Source organism: Eurosta solidaginis, chromosome 4 (genome assembly GCF_040869045.1).
Source record: "Eurosta solidaginis isolate ZX-2024a chromosome 4, ASM4086904v1, whole genome shotgun sequence".
NCBI classification, from domain to species: Eukaryota; Metazoa; Arthropoda; class Insecta; order Diptera; family Tephritidae; genus Eurosta; species Eurosta solidaginis.
This window is the reverse complement of record NC_090322.1, coordinates 174146273-174170281: the sequence shown is the minus strand read 5'-3', so window position 1 is coordinate 174170281 and position 24009 is coordinate 174146273. Positions and strand designations below refer to the sequence as shown.

The following is a 24009-nucleotide window of genomic DNA, read 5'->3' as shown; positions in this document are numbered from 1 at the left end:
CTTAGAAGGTCCTTTATCTTATTTTTATATTCCGTCTTGTACATAATCACAGTTTTGTTACCTTTATCTGCACTAGTTATTATTATAGAGTCCTTGTGTTTATTTATAAATTTGGCCGTTTCATCGTAAACCTTCAAAATAAATCTTTCTTTTGGTGCACATTTCATTTTGTTTTTGTAGTTGCTTATTTTGTTCGCAATCCTGCATCGTACCGTATTTTTATGATCTTCATCTTCGATCCTTTGGACTCCTTGTTCGATGTCGGCAATCATATGTATGGGTGAAAAAGATTTCTTTGGACTGGTAGTGCAAATTTATTTCCCAGGGACAACAACCAGCGACATTCTTTCACCAATTTCGGTTTTGTTAACCAACCAATCCTCATTGGACCTTAAACCAAATTTCTCAAAGTTTTTTTGTATATGTGCTTGTATTTTTGTATTTATATTTTTGTCGGTAACTTTCTTTACATCTCTCAAATGTTGTTTGTGGTTCTCTGTAATTAATCGGAAATCTTTTTTGTCTAGCCTTTTACGTAGGTCTTCGTTTATGTGGCCAATGGTAGTTAAGAACATTTTTATCCGTATATTTGTTTCTTTGATTTCTACATTTAAAATCTTCTTTAAAAACTCACCCTCAATTTTTTCCGCTTCTTTTCTTGTTTTTTGCAAACTGAACGCTTGTATAATTTTACTCGTTTTACTTTTTAAATGTGTTGGTATAATATCATAACCTTTGTAGTTCAATAGAAATTTTAGCCTTTGTTGCATCTTCGCGAGTCCTTTAGTGTTCTTGTTGTGTTGTTTTATTATGTAACAGGTGTCATTATTGTATTTGTATCGTATGTGTTGGATAAAAGTGTTTCATTTTGTATAATATTATGTTTTCTTGAATTTCGGTTCTGGTCTCCGATTGAAATTTTTATTGTATGTTTTGTTTGTTTTTTTTTTTTTTTGTTTTTTTTGTTTTTTTTTTTTTTACAAATGTTTATTTGGTAATTAAAACAAATTTTTGAAGGCGAGAGTTGCACATGATCGACCAAGCAGGATGCGTTCGGAACCAAGTGCAAAATGTCGAAGATCATGTGCAGGGCTTACAACCTTAGACTTACAGAGTTACTCTTATCATTGAAAGGAAGGGACTGAGGGCTAGTAAAGAATATTCTGGCTAGATACTGACTTCTGGCGTCACATGCTTGTCAGTGATAGTAAATATAGGATGTGCGAGTTGAAGAAGGAAACGATCGAGCACATTTTGTGTTTTTCAGTTTGGTCGTTGAGCAAACTTCTGGTAACACTATAGACTCATTCAGTCTATGTGAGGTCGTCACGGAATGGCCAGTTCAGCCTAACCCAACCTTGCTGCAAGTTTTTTAATCGCCTTTTTTTCGTACGTGTTTTAGAAAATACATTTCCAAATATTAGTTACCTCACTTAATCTTCCAATGGTTTATAAAATAAAAAACTTGTTTTTTTTATTTATTTATTTTTTTTCAAAATTTACTTGCTTTTCAAATTTTATTTATAGTAGTATTAGTTTTAAGTTCCCAAATTTATTAGTAATACATATTTACAGAGTGCTAATTTTTTGATTAATCAAATACTGTTTTAACCAGAATAATTTTTTATGTCATTGTATAATTATGAGTATTTTTAGTAAATTTTTCTTACATGAGAAGTCTTTCGTAAGCTTTATTGTTAAAAAGGAGAGCAAATAAATTAAATACATACATTCTTTACATAATACACACATATACATATTTTTTTTTGTAAAATAAAACGTTTAGGCTTAATAAGCGTTTTGTACTCGTACGAGGCAATGTCATGCGGAGCAAATGCAAAAACAAAACCAACGAGTAGAGCCGAATGCCGACGGGTTTATATGAAATTTTGTTTTTTCTTATTTGTTTCTTTTTTGTTTGCACGCCTTTTTTCGTTAAAGGAGAAGAGGCACATGGAATATATTTACTAAATATTTCAAATAATTTTAGTTTATGTTTTGATTTTAATACAAATAAAATGTTTTTTTTTTTTTTGAAGAAAATAAATCAACAAAGTGTTGAGCTTGATTCAACACAATTATTGATTCCCATTTGTTTTTTCTTTAGAACCGTTTCATTTCTGTGTTTGTTTTGTTTTAAATACTAACATTAAATAGAATCAAATTCCTCAGTGCTTGCAGTGCGTTGTTAAAGTTTGTCTTATTTGCTTTTAATAAATAATTTAATTTAATTTAAATCTTGAATTTTATTATTTTTCTTATTAACATTTTCTTTACAATTTAGTTTTTCTACCATTTCGTTCTCTTAATTTATATATTTTTAAATGTACAATTTTGTGTTTTACCTATTTTCTAATTCGTAAATTTTTTGTGTTCTTTTGTTTGGGAGAAATGCTAAAACTCTTTCTACATCAGACACATAAAGCTATAGAGAGAGAACCGCCTACGACGGACAGCAAAAGAAATTGCCAAACTGGCGGTAGGTAGGTAATTCACCACATTACCTAGCAAAACGCGGTGTTTTCGTTAAAAGTTCACAAAAAAGTTATTGAAAACGTTAAAAAAGTAGTTAAATTGTGATTATAATATCAATATAAAGGTTTTTTAGCGTTTGAATTGACGAAATACATACCACATTTCCCCAATGGTGAGTTAGCTACCCGCGATTTGATGGTTTACTGTTTCCCATTACTCGTTCTGATTGGCGGTTCTCTATAGTTATACGTTCTCTGTTCTACATGACGATTTTAGCTGTCAGACTTGCGTTACACTCGAGTAAAAATATATAGCAGGCGCCACAAATTGAAAATGTTAATATTTTGTTGCTTAACTATTAAATTCTACAGGATACAAAATGTTGCAGTTATTAATTATTTTCAAAACATAAAATCAAATATTTTGTAAAAAAAGTTAAAGGTTTGTGAATTCCCTTAATGTTAGTTCCCAAGCTTCCTGTCTAGAGCGGAACATGCTTTTAACATGTAGCCACCGAAAAAAATGTTTTCCAGATGTTTCGCTACACAATTTTACGTATATATGTGGGCGTACATCGTTTTATCTAACTTGGAAAGTTTTGTTAAATACTTCGTTATCGTTAATCTTGAAATTATAACAGCGTGTTGAGGTACATATATCGACGTGCCATACGAAAACTAGAACTGGAATTTTAATGTATGACGATAACTAGCAATTTTCCTTTGTTGACCTTGCGTTCGTAACTGAAGCGTTCCAAAAACAGTTTATTCAAAGCTAACACTCCGGTTTTAAGTCTTTTCAAATTGAAACAGAAAAAGGATAGCAATGAGATGTGTCTTTACGGTATGGATAACAAACAACAGATTTTCAAGAAAGTTTTAATTTAGGGAAAATTTCCTACCTGATTGGAAGATGCCAAACAAAATGTAAGTTGCTTCTCGAAAATATTAAATTTAAACGGCAGCAGCTAATGTCCAGGTCGTGGTCCTGCTAATGTAAGCTAGGTCCTGGTTTGCAAACGAATAAAGACGCTCCTCACCAGAAGGTTATATACCATAGATATGACCCATCTTCACAATATTTTCAAACAACGATGTATGCCTTGTATGCCTTGTATGCCTTACATGTAAGCACCTTGTGACATTTCTAGCTTCTGAAAAAAAAAATGACAAAAAACCTGTTATCCGAAATGTTGTATGGGAGCTATGCTACAGTGGTCCGATCCGGTCGGTTCCGACAAATAACTAATCGGGAGCCCAAATATAACCGCTCATTAAATTTCATCATTATATCTCAAATCTTGGGGGACTAGTATGCGCTCAAACAGACATACTCTCCCAACAGACGGACAGACAGACATGGCTTAATCAACTCAGCTCGTCCTCCTGATGATTTCGCTATACTAAGAGACCCACTCTCTTCTTCTTTAATGACTTACAATATTCGATTTCGGGCGAAACTTAATATACCATTTCATTTTCATGAAATTTATTAATATACAATAAATGATACAATGTACAATAAATATTGCGGTGCAACGCACGTATGACAGCCAGACCTCTTGAGAAAAAAATAAAATTTGCTATATCTACTAATCTGTACCAGACAGATATCCAGGATGGAATTCAAAGTGTAGGTGTGAATGGGGATAGGAGTGCTAGGCTATACAAAGGGCGGGATCGCGCTCATTTCACTGGGAGTGCGAGAAACAAAAAACGGGAAGCAGACGAGAGGGATAGAGAGGGAGAATGAGAAGCGAAGAGAAACGTAACAAAGTGATTAAGTTTTTCACGTACATGAAAGCCAAAGTGCAGAACAGGCTCTGCAGGCCTGCTTGTTGTTTCGAAAATATCCAATTATTAAAGGATTTTTCGAAATAAAAACTTATCGGTTAGATAAGGTTAGGTTGAACTGGCCGGTCCGTGAGAACCTCACGTAGACTGAATGAGTTCATAGTGTTACCAGAAGTTTGTTTAACGACCAAACCGAAAAAGCCTATCAAAAACGATGACCTATGTAATAAAATAACGCCATGCTCTTGGCAAATACTAAACACTTTCTTGAACCTATCCTATTTGCTGTTTATCCCAAACTCTTCATTAAAAATTTTAACACGAGCTAGAACGTGTGAAAATTATTTTTAATTAAATGAGCCCTCCGGCAGCCTGTGCTAACATTTTAACACTCATAGTTCGGAATCGCTTTTTAGCTTTAAACGATCTATTCTTTCCTTTTTTAATAATTAGCAATTCATTTATCCTGTTAACCTGATTATTTTTCTTTACAAACTGCTTATATGCCAGTAGTACTTAACCTAACCTTATTGGTGTTTTACTTAGCTGATGAGTGTAAAAATTCTCTATAGCTAGCCAATTTTAGATCTTGATGGCTTTCAACTCCCGGCAAACAAAAATAACAAATCCGTGCGTCATGCGGATGCACCCTCGTGACGTTTAGACGGGCTTTGTAGGGTAAAGCCGCTGGGAATCATCAACGTAAAAAACGATAAGGCCATGTTAACTACAAAGGGTGATTTTAACACGTGTTTTTGATGTAACGTGGGTTACTGTCATAGATGTTAAGTAATGATTAGATAATGCTAATGATTGCTAATTAACCTTCATTTGCGAAATTCTCTAATTCATTAAACAATTAGAAAGGTTCACCTAATTCCCATTAGATAATTGAAATTTTTATTCTAATGGTAAATCTAATGCAATTAGTTGCCATTAGCAAAAAAAAAAAATGGTTTACCTTTACAATTAGAAATCTAATTGAATTCTGCTAATGCAATTAGATATTCAATTAGCCTGAATTAGAATCAAACAAATCGTTCCCGAGATGGTCGGGCTTGGTATCGGAAGGTACCCGATCTGCAAAGGACCATCAACATCGATAACACTCCCCAAGGCCTTCGGGGAGTGTCCTTATCGCTGCAACAACAACAACATGGACATTCCCATATATATTTATGTACGTTCATATGCACATATTTGACTTTCAGGAAAACAATGAAATATGCCCTTTTAGCTTAGCGAAATTTAGACGAAATTCGGCTAAAGTAGCAACAATGATTATAATTCATTTCGGAAAACACTTTAGTGTTATCTACTTCATATAAGTTTAATACCTACCTAAATACAGAGTTACCACCTTATTCATAAAAAAATACAATTGGTTTATAAAGCTTTATAAAATTACATTTCCATACAAATTAACAATTATAAAAGCTTTATAAACGTATTTTATTTTTTTATAAATGAGAGGTTAATGTTTAATATTAGCCGTGTTTTCCTTACATCTATAGACGTTTACGCTTAAACTTTATATGGACTGCTAAGCGTCAAACTTTAAATACACCTCTGAAATAGCTGCGCATAAAATTTGTCCTACTAAATTTCAATTCGCATTATACTCAGATGTAACTCAAATATGTGTCTATGTTTCACTCTCTACACAAATTCTATGTATTCTATGTGTGTCCACAATTCATCGCAACTGATTCAGCAATATGGTATACCCTACGGCCATCAGAGGGTTGTGTCTCCGCTTTTCGGTACACACTCTGCTGTAGCTAGTTATTTAACCACTGCCGCTAGATGGGTCTCCTAAGCATTATCTAAGCGAGGATAAGCGTTTTTTACGCGCAACCGTAAATGTATACGCGTGTGAAAAAAACACGGCTATTATTGCACAACGTGCGTTAATATTGAATTCACTGCCGACAAATTAAGTCGTTTTCAAAAATACACAAACACTACATTTCTAAAAGGCATGTTATACTTTAGGAGTACATTTTTTATTTTTTATATTAGTAGTTGTAAACTAATAAGACTTTTACTTACTTATACTTGTATACATATTTTTTTCAAAAAAATATTAAAGTCCGTGGTAAAGATATTAATTTATAACATTCGAATGCCACAACATTCCCTATTTATTAGCCTATTATAGCACTCAGTTTTGAGTAACACATGTTTTGTTTGTTGTGAATTAGTTTACGCGAATGCTCCTCTATTTGACGTAATAATATCATGATCATTACCTCGTTGAAATTATCATTTTGTTTTTTTTTCATATACTTACATACATACATTGTATGTATATTTTTAATTATTGAAGTATATATGAAATATCATTGCATTTTCGTGTTTAAATTTTTTTTTTGTTTTTACTAACTTTTTTTTTAAGTTAGTTTAGTTTTTATTTTTTATAATTTATTAAGTTTGTACAATTTACAATTTATTTAATACATAATATATTATATTTGAACTTGTCCATTACTATAAGAAAAAAGCAAAAAACGTTTGAAGTAATTATTTTTAAATATTTATTATTTTAACAATCTGGTGCAGTTATATACTTAATAAAGATTTTTTTTATATACATATGTAGGTATGAACTATATTTATTAAGATTGTCAGTTGCCTTTTAGTGTAATTTGCTTTCTTTATTTTTTATTTATAATAATCAACTCCGTTTTCATTTCACCTTTTATTAATGTTTTAAAAATTAATAAAAACTTTAAATCAAATTAAATACATATATAATTAATTTTTAAATATATAACTATCTTCAAGAATTTTTTTTAAATTTTTTTCTACAATTTATTGCAAATTTAAGGGGCTCAATAAAAATGCAATAAATTATGTTTCATGCAATTTTAAGTAAGTCCAAAACATAAATACTAATTCCCTATACGTTTTGGCTAATCACAGTTTGGTGGTGAAGTTAACATCTGGCATCTTTACATATACAATACACTCCTGAGCACCATTATAAAATAAACTGAATTTTTTATATTACAAACTTGTACATTTTATATATTTCTTGTAAAATTCCTTCTGCTTTCCTGATTCCATTAAAGTCAGCTGATGCGAGATGCCAGCTTAACACAGAAAACACATAGGACTGTGATAGCTAAATTTGGCTACTCTTCCTATCTGTTATTTCTTCTTGATACAACAACAAAGCAGTATGTTAACTGTGTGTGAAAGTTAACAGAAGGCATGGTTAACATCCTAGATAACACAAACTGTGATCACCACAACTATGTGAAAAATCGTTTTCTTAACCAATTTGTATGCCTGACATTCTCTTTTATTTCGACGTGCCATACTAAAAGTAAAACTTAAAAATTTTGTTTACATACATATATGTAATTTTTTTGTAAACAATTCTAAGAGTGCTAGTTTTTGTATGGCACGAGAATTTATTGTTTATAAATTACTGCATTTGTTTTTTTTTTTTTTAATTTTGTACAATTTTTTTTATTGCATACAAATATGCTAAAAAAGGATAATTCTGAATTTTCAATTAACCGTTATTTCAAATTAATCACATACGTCTTTTTTAAAGTGAGATTAAATTTTTTTATTACATATGTATATTAATTGGAATATAAGTATAATAAATAAATTTTTACTTTTTATTCTCCTACTGCAAATTAATTACACTAAATGATTGAAGTATTTTTCATTATGTAATTCTTATGATTCATAACTGTTATTATTTATAAAGCTATTTTTAATATTAATATTGAAATTAAATTGAAGTGTTTTTATAATTAAATAATTGACTTGATTTTAATCCTTAAGTTCTAGTACTAGTTTGATTTTTCTATTACAACTAATACTTTTTATGCCAATTTTTTAAAGTATTCTAGGACCTGAATTTAGAAAACGATCTAATAAATGTTTTATGAAATATAATTTTGTAATGAAAAAATTTTATAAATTTAATGTTTTTGATATTAAGCTAAATTAATTTTAGTAGTTTATTAGCTCCAAATTTTTATATTTTAATATATACGAGTTGTATTTAGAAAACAGCGGGAATTTTATTATATATTTATTTATTCATCTACATTAGTGTTGTCGCCTTCAAAATAGTCCCCATTAGATATTATGCACTTGTGCCAGCGCTTCTTCCAATCCTCGAAACACTTCTCGAACTCGATCTTTGGGATAGCCTTCAGCTCCTTCAGCGACGCGCTTTTAATTTCATCTATGCTTGTAAAACAACGCCCTTCAAGGTTCTCTTTATTTTTGGAAATCGAAAAAAGTCACACGGAGCCATGTCTGTCGAATATGGAGGCTGGGGCATCGTTACAGTTTTGTTTTTGGCCAAAAATTCACGAACAAGCAATGAAGTGTGAGCTGTGAGCAGTTGCATTGTGGTGCAAAAGCTATGCATTGTTTTGCCACAAATTGCTTCACGTAAACGGCGTTGAACTTGTAGGTAGTACTCCTTATTGACCGTTTGACCTCGTGGCAAGAATTCTTGATGCACTATGCCATTAAAATGGAAGAATACTGTCAGCATAACCTTCACTTTCGATCAGACTTGTCGAGCCTTTTTCGGTCTTGACGATCCAGAATGCCTCCTCTGTTTTACTCATTGCAGACTCACCGTTAGGCCTTTGTTAATATTTCGCACACTTTATTTCATTCTTTACCCAAAATTTGATACAAATCCTTTGATCCATTTTTTTTTACAAACGAAAATCGCCGACCTCATACAAACATGTCTAATCTTAGCAGCCTGTCACTAACAAAGTAAACAATGAATTCAGCTGAAAATTTTACCATACTTCAGAGACATGTGTATCAACAAAATAAAGAAAAATTTTGACAATTGGACACTCCAAACCCGCGAAATTAAAAAAATTCCCGTTATTTTCTGAACACATCTCGTACTATTGTTACTTTATAAATTATTTACTTTGGTGCATATTCATAGTGAGTGCTAAAAGTTAATTACCGCTTTTTGGCATGAATCTCTTAAGACTACATGTCGCAAAAGCTGCAACTTTAAGTACATACCAAATTTCGACTATGCCACATTGAATTAGTCGAACTAGATTAATAAAAAAATTCAGCAGGAAAATGAGCTGAAGTTAGAAGTCTTATAACTAGTCAAGGCTTATAACTAGGGGCTAATATGAATTTCAGAATTATTTCGCGTACGGTTTATATCCTTTACAAAAAAATTAGGGAGATTTGCTTTGTCTTGCATACCATGCACGGGTTGCATGGATTGTAAAGTTACAATAACAAAATACACGCATAAGCTTTATGCAATGCGTGCAATGCCCAAACCGATGTATGCATATTTTCGTACAACGAATTGTAAGAAATGAAAATGCAACCCTGCTTCAACGATATTCCGCTCAATCCTCTCATTTCGTTCACAAATAAATCAAGGCGAATCCATACCAGGTGGTGGCAAAGGAAATTCAATTCGCGTGCTGAAGAATGTAAAGTCAAAAGAAAATTTTAATTGATTTTGATTAACTGACATTAAAGCTGGAGACATTGGTGCTTTATCGGTAACCGTATCGGTAACCTTTTAACAGCTGATTCGACCAACCTTATGAGAATCAATGCAATCGATTATTGGTGCCGCTAAAGCGCCAAATACACGACACGAACATTTCCGCGAACATTCCGCAATCTTGTTCGCAGCTTTGGCCATACACCATACGAACTTTTGGCCGAACATTAGTTCTCTTTCAGACAGCGATGAATACGGACAACAATTGTGCTGCAGCAATATTGCTCGCTGTGGCAATTAAGCGTAAAAAAAGAGAGAAGATTCAATAAATTCACTCAGAAATTTTTTATTGTCCATTTTACTTTTCCGCGCACGTCTGTTCCGTTCAGAAATTACTACGATTATGAGCTATTTCGCTATTGATTTTTGGCGAACATTTGCGCGAACTGGCAAACACCACCATACACGACAGAAAAGGTCGCAGAAACACGACATAACGGGAATGTTCGCGGAAATGTTCGTGTCGTGTATTTGGCGCTTAAGGTCGTAACCGTACCGTAGCCAACCAATTGGGGGTTGGTTTACCGTCGTAACGATAAAACGCTGATTACGTTAGGGATACGGATACAGCGATACGACGTACGGCACCAATGACTCCAGCTTAAAGTACAAGGCGCTGTAAAATAATCAAGAAGAAGCAATCATCTGTTGGGATAACAAGACCTGGTACTGAATTCGACTTGCAAATCAAACAATTGCTTTTTCGTGGTATTTTGCATGATAAAAACACTAACATGGTATAACCATTCTCTTCTGGTCGACCATGACAATCAAAAGGATATCAAAAAATAAACAACACAGTAAAATATCCAAATTTGTTTTTATTTGAGAAACGATGTAAATATGTATAAGTGCAATTGAGAAATTTAAAATTTTTTTATTGCGAAAAAATGCCAATAATGTCAAAAACGGTTATACCTTGTGTTTTTATCATGGTATTTTGTTATTTTCCAATGCCAACATTTTGAGGTTGTTACTAATGCCTGCTATAACTCCGCAATGGAGCGATCTCGTAGTATTGCATAGGATATAAATAATCCGTGCACCTTGCAAGACAACGCGAATCGTCCTATTTTAACCGTAAGACCAACTACTAATATCAAATGAAATTATATGAAAAAAAATTATAAAATTAAACTTTTTTAAAAATGTTATAAAATTGTATATTAACTACTGAGTACACTCTAAAGGCTGCCGTTTGGAAACCCTCGCTCAGGAAACTTTTTATAAACGCTTTACTTCAGAAGTTGTCCAAACACAGAACTTTATTGAATAAATCTCTATCTTAGAACTTGTTTTATACTACGTTTTCACCTAACCCAAACTCCGTGTTTCGTACTACTGCTAAAACATCTCTAAAAATATCGAGAGAGGTATGTAGAGGCGCGTTGTATCAATAATTCAAAACCGAGAACCACAAACAAGTTTAATTTCTGTTAAGAGACATAAAAGGGTTGGCAAACACGCAGTTTGGGTGCGGTGGCAATGTAGTATTACAAAAAACACTATCAGCATAAATTCAATACATTTTGAGGTGCTGTGTTTATGAAAACAATTTTGAGTATGACGTTCTGCAACGAACGTTCTTTAACGGATTTATCTATCCTGAATAATTGAATAGACTCAACATTAAATTTTGCAGGAAAGTGAATTACGGAGATACATAAAGTGTTCCTTTTGCGTTTGTAAACAGGGTCCTCAAGGTTTTATGGTCACGCATTCCTCTCGAATGTCTGTTCTTCTAGCTCTTTCCACTATAAATTCATTATAATTGTTTCATTGTATATTATATTTTGTTAGATTGGTATAAATTGCAATAATCTATGTATGTTGGCTGTTTTTGACGGTTAGATATAGAGGTAGTTTTTGATAAAATACTTAAGTAGGTATAGGTTACAAAATTAGTTCACCCCAAATCAAAATTAAGGATTGACATACAACTGGGACTATGATTGCTATTGAGTAGTTTTTGTTTCAAGCGGACATCTTACCTTGTGCCCTTCTTGCATCACCCAAATCTTTAGCTATGTTGATCTCCTAAGTATACAAGCTCTCATGTTTTGCAATATGTGTATAAGTCGTTCCATGAAAATAATAAAACTGATATGCACCAAATACATAATTGGGGTAAAATTTCCTAAATGTACCATATTTCCGAAGTTTCCGTTTTATAATAATATTGTAACGAATTTAGTGGAATTTCGCCTATTTGCAAACCTTCTCCTAACGTTCGAATCGCTAAATTGTTGAATACATAACTCCAATATTCAATAATGCAAAATGGTCTTTATTAAACTACTTTAAAGTACTTCACAACAACACTTATACTTCACAACTAATTGCGAGTTTAAATCAAACTGATTACTCATTACTCAGCTTGTGCTGCTTTTATACAGTTATACAGTCATACAGTTTAGCGATTCGAACGTTAGGAGAAGGTTTCAAATAAGCGGAATTTCCCTAAATATATATATATATATATATGTATTATTAGAAAGGTAAAAGAGTGGCAGGCCAACCTAATAAAAACGCATTGCGGCAATATGCTGTCAAAAATGTCTCATACACATACAAATTATATGAGAGCAATCAGAATTGAATTTTCTGTGTGAAAAGCTAACTTGATTTCCAATTTTGGTTCCCGGTGACGTTTCTTTTTTTTACATTGTCGTAACGCATTCTTATATCGTTTAAGCTTCCTTTTCAGCTAAAACAATATTCAAACTGCTTTTTTCGAGAAAAAGAAAAAAATACTCTATGAAAATTTTTATTATTTTCGAGCATCGCTAATGTTTATTGAAAATCGTGCATGGGTGAAAGTTTTTGAAGTGTATAAACATTCTTCGTTAGTTGACTTTTTGCTTGTTTTTTATAATTTTTTGGTTGACATAAATATAAAATACCTATATTTGGACAATTTTCAAAACTCGAATTTTTTTCGAAGTTATAGCGCTTATGCTTTTGCTGAACTGGTTAAAATTTTCTTTATAACTCGTTAAATAGCGTCGGCCGATTTTGCGCGTTTTTGGCACACCTGTTTGTCATCACTTTTTGTTTATGCCTTTAAAAATTAAAAGCAATTTGTTTCCGAAAGTTATTGGGGAAATGATCATATTTATATTCTCCATGACTCTATGACGTTTTGATATTTTTTGGTATATTTAAAATTCGGATTTCCAATACTGTCAAATGTAGCATTTTCTTATCTTATGTGTCAACAAAAAAACCATAAAAAAAAAACAATAAGTCGATCATCGAAAAATATTGATACATTTCAGAAAACTTCACAATCATTATGTTATGAAATCGTGCTTTATGGCATAGAAGCTGAGTTCCAATGATACAAAAATTCTGCGCAGTTTCATCGAAATTACGACAAATATGCGAGACTTTGGGTGGTACACTTCGGAAATTTTACCCCAGATATAACTCAGGGTTTTTCTTTAGACACCATCTTTTAGACTCATTTCCTTCTTTACACGTACAAAAGTTTGAGCCTAAATCTAAATCTTTGTTGTACTACATATGTGCAGCGGCTCACATCTTATTTCGTGCAGATATTATATTTATATTTTTATGTATCCGATTTGCATATATTTCTCAGCTTATGAGCTCACTCTATAGGTGAGCAGTTGAAGATCTCGACACATAACAAACCACTGCCTTTCAAAGACTCAACAAAAATTAAAAACAATGAAGAGTATTAGCCTGGCTTAGTTGTAACACTTAGGGAAGTGCGCTGCCATAAAGTCCATATTAAAAAAAAATTACACTTCGTATGTATAACAAATGTTGTGACTTGCACCAAGTGACTTAGACTAATAACATACTTAGTTTTACATTTTCAGCAGTATGTTTTAACTATTTCGTTTTGTTTTAAGTCCAGAAGCTTCTATTCTCAGATTTTTTAACTTTTTGGTTTTGTTTCAAAACTAATTTCCAGAGCTGCTCAACCCCTATACACTTATAGCACTTTTTGTTTTTGTTTTGCTCTCAAGAATAGGCACAGATGCAAATTCACACTTTGATTATAAAAAAAAATTGCATAGCACTCCCATATGCCCTTACATATAAATTCGATTCATATGAAAAGGCTTGAATTTCATATGAAAGTGCAAAGAAAAAGCACTTCCATACGAAGCCAATGGCCTTCGGTATGATATTCAAATTTACACTAACAAATTGACAACTGAAAATTTTCAAAAATATTGTAGCACTGAGAAAAATTTTAATTCAAAATTTATCCATTAAGGGGACCATCAAAATTCTTTAAAATTTTTGTTTTCAATTTAAAAAAGTTTCAATGTAAATATACATAGTTTTGTATATGCGTTGTGATTCGCAGTTCAATATAAAAATTATGAACAGCCCTGCTAATTTAAGTAAAGTTTAAAATTTAAACCTAATAAAATTTAAAAATGCATTAGTTAATTGGGAGGTTTGCAATTTAGTACAAACAAGTTTGAAAACTGCTCAAATAGATGAATTGTTCAAAATTTAGGCTCAAATTTTAGACCGTGTACAGAATTTTCGCAAGCAGTTCGAATAACTGGATAAAACTCTAAGCTTCCTGAAAAAAATCAAACTAATAAAACAAATAACATAAAAACAAACTGTGTGTATTTTTTTTCAATTTGTATATTTAAATATAATTTTTGTTTTAAAACCAAGTTGAGATCCAAAACAAAAGTAAATTCAAACGTATATTGTATAGTAGTTTTCTTTGAGTATTGTTGTTGTTCTTCAAAACTTGACAAATTCATTGTAAAAGCTTAAGTAAAATGATTCAATTCGTAAACTATTTGGAAACCGTTTCAAAGTGGCATGATTTACAAAAAGTTTAACAATAGCTGTTACAATGAGAAATGAGAAATAACATTGTAGGTGTTTAAAATAGTATTTGATATTAGTATCTGTGTTTGTTTTTGTATAACGCTACATTTTCATATGCTCGAAACAATTAGTAACACTTATATACGCATTCTTTTCCAAATTTTTCAAGTTCTCTGTATTCTTAAGAAGACTTATAATATTATGTAGGTACTCTTTATAAACCATGCACCATAGGGTAGACCAAATTTAAGTGATTTCACAATCCATCAACAATTTTTTTGTTTGTGTGTTCTATTAAATTTTTAGTGAATTTTATAGTTTTCATAATTTTTTTTTACCATATCACAATTGAAATTTGCTTGCGCCCCCTGACTTGGTTTTCTTTTTCTGATTATTTATTTCGTTTGAAATCTGAGGAATTTTGTAATCAATTAAGTATTTTTTAGCGTTTCTAATTTTGTTTCAATTGAATTGCAGATTTTTATTGTAAATATAATTAAGTTTAAATATACTATATAATTTTCCGTTAATGTATACTATATTATACTACAACACTAAATGCGAAAAGTATCCAATTATTAAAGTAATTTTAGTTTGTATGTGTATTAGAGCGGGCTAATTTTGTTTTTGCTATCATTCCTAGCAGCTACGAGCGCTACTTGTAATTATATGAAAAAGATCAGTTAGAGCATAACTACGAAAATTTTTTTTAAACAATTAAAAGATTTCATAATATTTGATTGGTTGAAATCTAATATAAAAAAGCAGACTCATAGAAAGTTTGATTTTTTGCAATCGCGGTATCATGTAAGATTTGTTTGTCGAATTTCCTTATTGATGTGAGTCCGATAATAATCGCAAATTTCGCCAGGGACTATTTCAATAAACAATCTAAATGGATAATTTCAAGACAGTTACGCGTTCAGTCAGATTTTCGATATAATTTCGGCACTATTTCTGTTTGAAGGATCTATTTGAGAACATTTGTGGATAATTTCGTATTTATTGACTGTTTTTTCGGGACTGTCTCTTGATCTCGTGAACATTTCGGAACTGTCTCTGCATCAATATTGTCAACAATAGGGATGAATATTTCGATGAGTATCGAGGTTAAACCTCTTCAGAACTATGTACACAAGCATGCAAACTAAAAAGAAATCGGATGGACTAATAAATCTGTTCAGAAAAAATTATATGTGCTATACCACATTTCAGAAAAATACCATAATAACTCTGTTGCAGAATTGCTGCTTTACAAAATTGTTGTTATCATTATTCATGTGTAGCCTCGGGGTTTCGACAAGTAATTAATTTCTCAATATTACCTCCTAACGTCGATAAATTTTAGAATCGAAAATTCCAAGGCACTGAAACAGTGCCACTGGCTTGATATCAAGAAGAAAAGTAAAAATATTTACAGTTTTGTACTTTTTTTGGTCTACTAAAGTTTCATCACGAATTTGACCTCTACTTGTTGACAGAGCACTTTTCACATTAAACCCGCTGGTTCCAAATAGTTGATGTATATTCCAATATCGGACTCAATATTACCAATTTCAAACAGAAAGATAATCGAGTAATTTATCAAGTTCTCTTCATTAAAACTTTATTATTATATTGTTATGAAATCCTCATAAAATGTGTTTATAAAGCCAAGAAAAATGGGCTTCTTTCCATTTCAACTATTTTTTATAAAAACGAAAAAGAAAATTAGAACAGCTGCCAGATGTTCGTTTATCAAACAAGTTTTTGTTTATGAAAGGGAAAAAATTATAATTTTATAAATAAGTTGAGTGATTTATGAGTTTAATTTCTTTTGAAATAGGTACAGCAGCGAACAGGGATATAGCAATAGACTTAATCCTCCGATAGATTGTGGCATCTGGCCAGACGAGAAGGCTTTATTTTCGTGAATAACTTTACTGCTACCCACCCGATCATGAAAAGCTTTAGTGACTTTTTAAGTTTAGGCGGTCTTTATAAAAATTCCGAAATCGATATTTTTTCCTTTTTATTTTATCTGTTTTTTTGTACCAAAGTTGATTATGTCACATTTTAGCGTTGTTGTCTGGCTTGACGAACATAGCATATAAGACCTCATAGTTCGTATACATTTCAAAATTTATCAATAAAAATTCGAACTTATTTCTGGGTAGTCACAGCGTGCCACGAGTTTCTTCAAATATTTGTGGATTTTGTTTTATCTTTTTTTGTACCAAATTTGATTATGTCACTTTTCAGCGTTGTCGTCTGGCTAGACGAACATATTTTTCAGCCTATAAAACCTCATAGATCGAATTCATTTCAAAATTTATCAATAAAAATTCAAACTTATCACAGTATGCGACGAGTTTTCTTCAAACGCTTCCCAAGGCAGTCGGTTCTATGTACCGGAGCGACTCGGGATTTTTCCCGACCAAGGACTGTCATTTCAGTGTGACCCCATTTAATTTGTTTCGTCCCTCCCACAAATTGTCATCCTCCCAGCAGCTCCTTGCAGCAGGACTGCTACATATTCTCTTACTCCGGGAAGGTATCGAACCCAATCCGGGTCCGTCTCCTCACCCCGGTCCTGAGAAATGGTTTTGCTGCATTTGCCAGAAAAGAATCTTTTTAGGACGGTCATACTCTGTTCAGTGTGTCTCGTGCAAGGGATGGTTGCATCGGACAGGTTGTTCTGGGCTTGATCCCAAAACCCGACGTCCACGTAACTTTTATAAATCTTTTGTGGCTCCTTGCTGCTCACGCCCAAGGGCGTCCCGTAGTCTACGCCTAAGCGTATCCCCACTACCTTCCAGCAGCTTCGCTGCTCAGCAAGCCACAACAAGTACCCGCTGCTGCTCGCGCCCCACGGCGCCAACAACTCAAACAGCTGATACCACTCATAACTACTACCTTCGTAGTAGAGCTGGTAGCAATGCTGAGCATCAGCCCCTGCCCCCGTCTTCTTCTCCTCCCCTCTTTTCTGGCAGCAATCGTGCAGGTCAGGGAAACAGACTCTTAGTCCCTGCCTCCGTTTGCACCGTCTGCCAGCACAGAATATATAGGTTTGCGACATCCGCTCAATGCAGCTCCTGCCTTGGGTGGTGCCACTTTCCTAGATGTTCTGGTCTCCGCGACGGCAACCACTCGACGGGTTTCATCGCGCCATGTTGCCAGGTCGCAAACCCAAATCATCCGGGTACCCCAATGCTTGCCCAAGGGCGCCCAGTCCCAAGGCCACAACAGCAATTGCGTCCTGGCCTTCCACAACCTAGGCGTAGTCACCCCTCATGCACTTCAGAATTCTGCAGTTCAACTGTAATGGACTAACTGGGAAGATTACGGAGATAGTCGATTTCATGAAGCGGCACAACATCCGCATTGCTGCGATTCAAGAGACTAAACTCACAGCAAGATCTGCATTGCAGACCTGCTCTGGTTATAATGTCCACAGGAAAGACCGCGAGAGCGGAAATGGAGGCGGCCTCGCGTTTATTATACACCACTCTGTGCAACATCATATATTTGATCCTGGCATCGACCGCAGTGACAATGTCTTAGAACGTCAAGGCCTATCTGTCCGGTCAGGCGATGCAAATCTAGAAATCATCAACATCTACATCCCTCCTGTCACCTGTTGCCCCAGTGGATACCGCCCTAATATCGAGGCCTTACTCACTGGCAACAATCGCATTATCTTAGGCGATTTCAATGCCCATCACGACCTATGGCATTCAAACTTGCGGGCGGACAGTAGGGGTGAGATCTTGGCGGATCAAATAGACGAAACGACGTTCTGCACAATTAACGGAGACGCCCCCACACGTATGGTAGGAAGCTGTCATAGCTCGCCAGATATCTCAATCGTGAGCGCAGAACTCGTAAACTGCGTCAACTGGCAGCCGATGGTAACATTGGCATCCGACCACCTGCCCATACTTATTTCGTTCGAGCGTACCGCCGACTTCATCGTCACCGAAAAACGCACTTTCATAAACTTCAAAAAAGGAAAGTGGGAAGAATATAAATCTGCAACAGACAGCAGCTTTGCTGCCCTCCCTATCCCGACTGATGCCCGCCAAGGGGAGCGTGCCTTCCGTAAGCTCATTGAATCCGCCTCGGCACATTTCATTCCCGCCGCGAGAATTCCCGAAATCCGGCCCCACTTCCCGGCGGAGGCCGCGAGCTTAGCGAGGAACGCGACCTTATAAGACAGCTTGATCCAGGCGACCCCCAAATAAGGGATATAAACCAACGCATCAGATCGCTTGTGGACGAACACAAGCGGGCGAAATGGGAAGAGCACCTAAGAGGTTGTAACCTCTCTACCGGTGTAGGTAAACTTTGGTCCACCGTAAAGTCCCTATCGAATCCGACTAAGCACAAAGACAAAGTTTCCATCGCCTTTGGCGATAAGGTGCTGTCGGATGCGAAAAAATGCGCGAGCGCTTTCTGCCGACAATATGTAATGCATCCTACGGTCGACAAAGATAGACGGAGAGCCAATAGACGTGCACATAAACACAAACTCAACGCGTCACCAATTACCATCACCGCTAGAGAGGTTGAGGACGCCATTGGTCGCGCTAAACCATCCAAAGCAGTGGGCCCAGACGGCATAGCCATGCCGATGCTTAAAAACCTAGGGAAAGAGGGTTTCAAATATTTAGCGCATGTCTTCAACCTGTCTCTTTCCACCTTTGTCATACCCGAGAAATGGAAAATGGCCAAGGTGGTCCCGCTACTAAAGCCTGGGAAACCAGCTAACGTAGGTGAGTTATATCGTCGATATCTCTCCTATCGCCAGTGGCAAAGACGCTTGAAGCCATTTTGCTCCCTCATTTCCAAGCACATTTGCAGCTAGCCCCTCATCAGCATGGCTTCAGAAAACTCCATAGCACTACCTCCGCGCTAAATGTCATTAGCACCCAGATAAATTGCGGTTTGAATCAATATCCCCACCATAGAACAGTACTCGTAGCGTTAGACCTATCAAAAGCTTTTGATACGGTCAACCATGGCTCGTTACTGGAAGACCTGGAAGGGTCTACCCTTCCCCCATGTCTTAAAAGGTGGACCGCAAATTACCTGGGTGGTCGGCAGGCATCGGTGCAATTCAGAAACGAAACATCAAAACAAAGGAGAATTAAACAAGGGGTGCCACAGGGTGGTGTCCTATCCCCGCTTTTGTTTAATTTCTACATATCTAAGCTACCTTCACCACCGGAAGGAGTCACAATCGTTTCCTACGCCGATGACTGCACAATAATGGCCACAGGCCCAGGCCCAAAGGTCGATGAGCTATGCAATAAAATAAACGGCTATCTCCCTGATCTCTCCAGTTTTTTCGCCTCGCGAAACCTGTCATTGTCACCGACTAAATCTTCCGCGACCTTATTTACAACATGGACGCCCCAAATGTCGACCATATTGAACATCCACGTCGATGGCACTACGCTACCGACTGTCCTACACCCCAAAATCTTGGGTGTGCCGTTTGATCAGGATCTACATTTTGGTGCGCACGCAACCGCAATTGTTCCAAGAATTCAGAGCCGTAATAAAATCCTCAAATCCCTTGCTGGCAGTACCTGGGGAAAAGATAAAGAAACGCTCTTGACCACATACAAAGCAATTAGCCAGCCGATTACGTGCTACGCGTCACCCATATGGTCGCCAAGCCTAAAAACCACCCACTGGAAGAAACTACAGGCCTGCCAAAATACTGCTCTCAGAATCGCCACGGGCTGTCTTCTTATGTCCCCAGAACACCATCTGCATAATGAGGCGAGAATACTCCCCATCAGGGAGAGAAATGAGATGCTGACCAAACAGTTTCTGTTGAATACCCAGAAACCTGGGCATCCCAACAGACATCTGATTGACGAACCAGCACCGCCTAGGGGCCTATGGAGTCATCTCCGTAAGCATTTTGAGGAAATACGGCACCTGAGAACCCAGCCGTATGAAGCGGAAAAACACAAGCAGGTCCTTGGTGAACTCCATAGACAGGCGTCGGACCTTTATGTCGGGAATTGCCCGGTGAATCCAGTACTTGAAGAAAAATATCCAGAACTCGCAGAAGAGGAACGCATACTCCCCAGGGAAACGCGTGTCACTCTTGCTCAACTTCGTTCTGGATACTGTAACAGGTTAAACTCTTACCTATCCAGAATCAACCCCGACATACAAAATGTATGCCCTGCTTGCAATGTGTCCCCACATGACACCAACCATCTCTTTAATTGTAATGTGGAACCAACGCCTCACCCCTTTCCTTATGGTCCACCCCTGTTGAAACGGCAAGTTTCCTTGGACTCCCGTTAGAGGATATTGATGACAATTTGTGATCGGTCGCGGCTATTAGGTGGGGCGAGCATTGCTACAACAACAACAACAACAACAGTTTTCTTCAAATTTTAAATAAAAATTCAAATATTTGTGGATAAAGTTCAAAGTGTAATATTTCGTCTGACCAGACGACAATGCTAAGATGTGTTGAATTTATTCACCGCTAATCGAATGGTTAAGTATTAGTATTCTCACAAATCACACACAGAAGATTGCGCATTCACCAGTTCAAAATTGCTTCGTTCTGCGCATCTACTGCTATCATCCGGTGGCAAAATCCTGAGCCAGATAAATAATTTTGCATGTAAATGCAACAACAACTATTTGAGCCAGAAGGTTCAATTTGTGAGCCAGATAATTTGTTAATTACTTCTTTTTAGTTTGGCAACGCCGCCTGTAATAAACCTAATTTTTCAAAAATAGATGCCGCTGCTTAGCCTTTCGCCGTATGAGTTAAATGAAAAACAGCGGCGCCATCTGCCTATCACATTTCACGTGTGCGAAAATTTCACGACATCTGCTTCTCAAGTTTCTCAATGATCCAGAGCATTCCCGTGAGAATTGAGCGTGATCCAGAGCTGTAAAACTCACTGGAATACGGCATACGTCACAGTAGGCTGCTTGAGCGAATGAAAGAAAGAGAGAGAAAAACAAGAGCTAAAGTAAAATGACGTAAAAATTGCCCAACAAAAAACAGCTGATCTTTTGTTTACATGCGCAATGCGCAATCTTCTCTGTGTGATTTGTGATTCGTATTCTAGTTATTTTTTAAGTGAAAAACCTCATATAATTGTATATGGCTTAAAGATGGAATAGCACTTAATCCTAATTTGTGAATTTGTTTCGAATTTGAAACTAAAATTTTAGTTTGCGATTCGGGAAAAAACTTTGTAAATAACCGGCACCCTACTATGTGTACACACGATTTGAGTGCTGCCAACTCTCATACATAGAACTCATGAGGTTCATTCCATTTGAACGTGACCCAGAGTTGCATAGCTCACTGGAATGTTCTTTATGTATGTCGAATGCGAATATCCTAGTAACAATAACAAAAAAAAAAAAAAAACTTCATAAGAGTTGACCCGCCTTAATGTGTACTACAGGTTAATGTGTTGGCGTATATATGTAAGTGTTAAATGGCATTTTTCATTGCAATTATGACTAATTATATCAGGGATGCACCTTAACGTTAAGCTAATCGTTTATCAAAAAATTTCCACCGTTTCCGTTGAAACACTTCGAAATATTATCGATAAAGTAATTATCAAGATAAATTGTATCTCGTTTTTAACTGAAACGAAAAGCTTTCGTTAACGTTAAAAACGTTAACAAAAACGTGATACTTTATGTTTGAATTGTGCTGGCAATGCTATAGCAATGGTGAAGCCGTAAGGTGGCAACAACGAGCGCACATACACACACAAACTCTATGTAATTTGTTTGTGTAATTCGTTGGTGGTAATGTCAAAAATACTTTGAGAAATGTTCGTACTGTCAAAATTCATGAGAAAAGTTGCAATCAGCTTGGCTAATGCTTTCACCTTTAATGACTCCGCCATCAATCAGCTTTGCCAGCATATTTTGAAATTAATAATCAACATAAACGATTTGATTTCGTTTTGATATGGCAGAAAACGAAACGAAATCATTTCGTTAATTTGACGATCTTAACGTTAATAAACGAAACGAAATGACTTCGTTTCGTTTATTAACGTTGATTATCGTAACGAAATGATATCGTTTCGTTGGTTAAGCATGCCTGAATTATATAATTAAATCAATTATTAAGTTTGCGTCAATTATTTTATAATTTTTATGTGTAATTTTCATGTACTACATAAATTCTCGATAAAGTCGTTCCGAATAGAGTTACCTAAACTACCTAATAAATTATTTATATTTTTTCTTAGCGAAAATAATGAATTTCTTATTGCACTTTTAGACGTGATTTTTTAATTTTCATTTTAGTATACTTAATTGCTAATAATAATTTATTCATAGTTAAATATAATATATTTGCTTAATTTCCACGCGTTTAAGTTTGTTGTTTCATTTTCGCTGTGCGAACGTCATCTTCATTACATTTACTGTCTCTGCATTAGAAGAAAACGCTCTTGACCTTAATAATTCATTGGAATGTTTGTGTCACATTTGATATTTTCCCATATTTAAAATTTTTTTTTAACGTCACCATTTATGTTGTATTAGTAGTAAATTTTAAAATATAAGAAATAATTTTGAATTAATAAAAATTCAGTAAACTTAAAACTCTACATTTTGTTTATGTTACATCGTTTTTTAAAATAAAAATAAAAGAAACATATCTAGAATGCATTATAAGGTGCTGTGTCTGTAATTAACGCTAAAATTATAAAATTAAAACTCAAAATAAAACAAATTTAAACAATAAAGAAAAACTTAAAATTTAAGCTGTAAACCTAAAAATTAAACTATGACAAAACAAAGCTTAAAGTAGCTTTTCTACAAACTACTCTGCATTTCACAAAATAAGGGGTTTTTCGACATTGCAAGGGCTATACATAAATATGCATACATTCTATTGTTTAGCTTTAGAGCTTTGGTTGGATCTGGAACTTCATTTCTATTTTTTAAGCTTAATTTGTTATAGCCGCCTACCCACATACATATATATATCTACATAGTTAGCTCAAATTTTCGTTAGCTGCTCAATTACGTTAGTTAATTTTTGTTTTGTTTGTTTCTTGTTACAATTGATTGCGTTTTTTCGTTTTACTAGCTTTTGTTGTTGTTGTACTATTTATTGTACCATATAACATCTTACTTTCCAAATATGTTGCTATTTCTGTTAAATTCTTATTGAAGGCCACCATCATTGGCGTATTGCCGCATAGATCGCGTGCTTGTAGATTTGCACCAGCCGCCACTAGCATAACACAAACATCCCGCTGATTATGTTCGGCAGCAATATGTAGTGCCGTTTGTGCCCTATAAAAGGGAAGAAAAGGAGTTAGAAAATGCGATTTGAGCTATGTCTATATATGGGAAATG

The 24009-nt window shown here is 34.8% G+C and overlaps 1 protein-coding gene and 1 long non-coding RNA gene across 17 annotated transcripts in view; both read right to left on the bottom strand.

Moving 5' to 3' along the window:
* Nucleotides 1-1465: 1465 nt before the first annotated feature.
* LOC137250652 (uncharacterized) lies at nucleotides 1466-13974 on the bottom strand. Its single transcript, XR_010953032.1, has 2 exons — nucleotides 3377-13974; nucleotides 1466-3269 (listed from the first exon to the last, which is right to left on the bottom strand). It is a non-coding gene; the product is annotated as an uncharacterized lncRNA (long non-coding RNA).
* A 444-nt stretch (nucleotides 13975-14418) lies between these two features.
* rdgA (retinal degeneration A) overlaps nucleotides 14419-24009 on the bottom strand; it is a 1310388-nt gene continuing 1300797 nt past the window's right edge. For 15 of the 16 annotated variants that reach the window (XM_067783802.1, XM_067783805.1, XM_067783804.1 and 12 more), the window contains one exon: nucleotides 14419-23946. In XM_067783802.1, the coding sequence (XP_067639903.1) occupies nucleotides 23706-23946 (241 nt within the window). In that variant the 3' untranslated portion in view covers nucleotides 14419-23705. The remainder of the gene's footprint in view (nucleotides 23947-24009) is intronic. The other variant, XM_067783806.1, reaches the window with a different exon arrangement.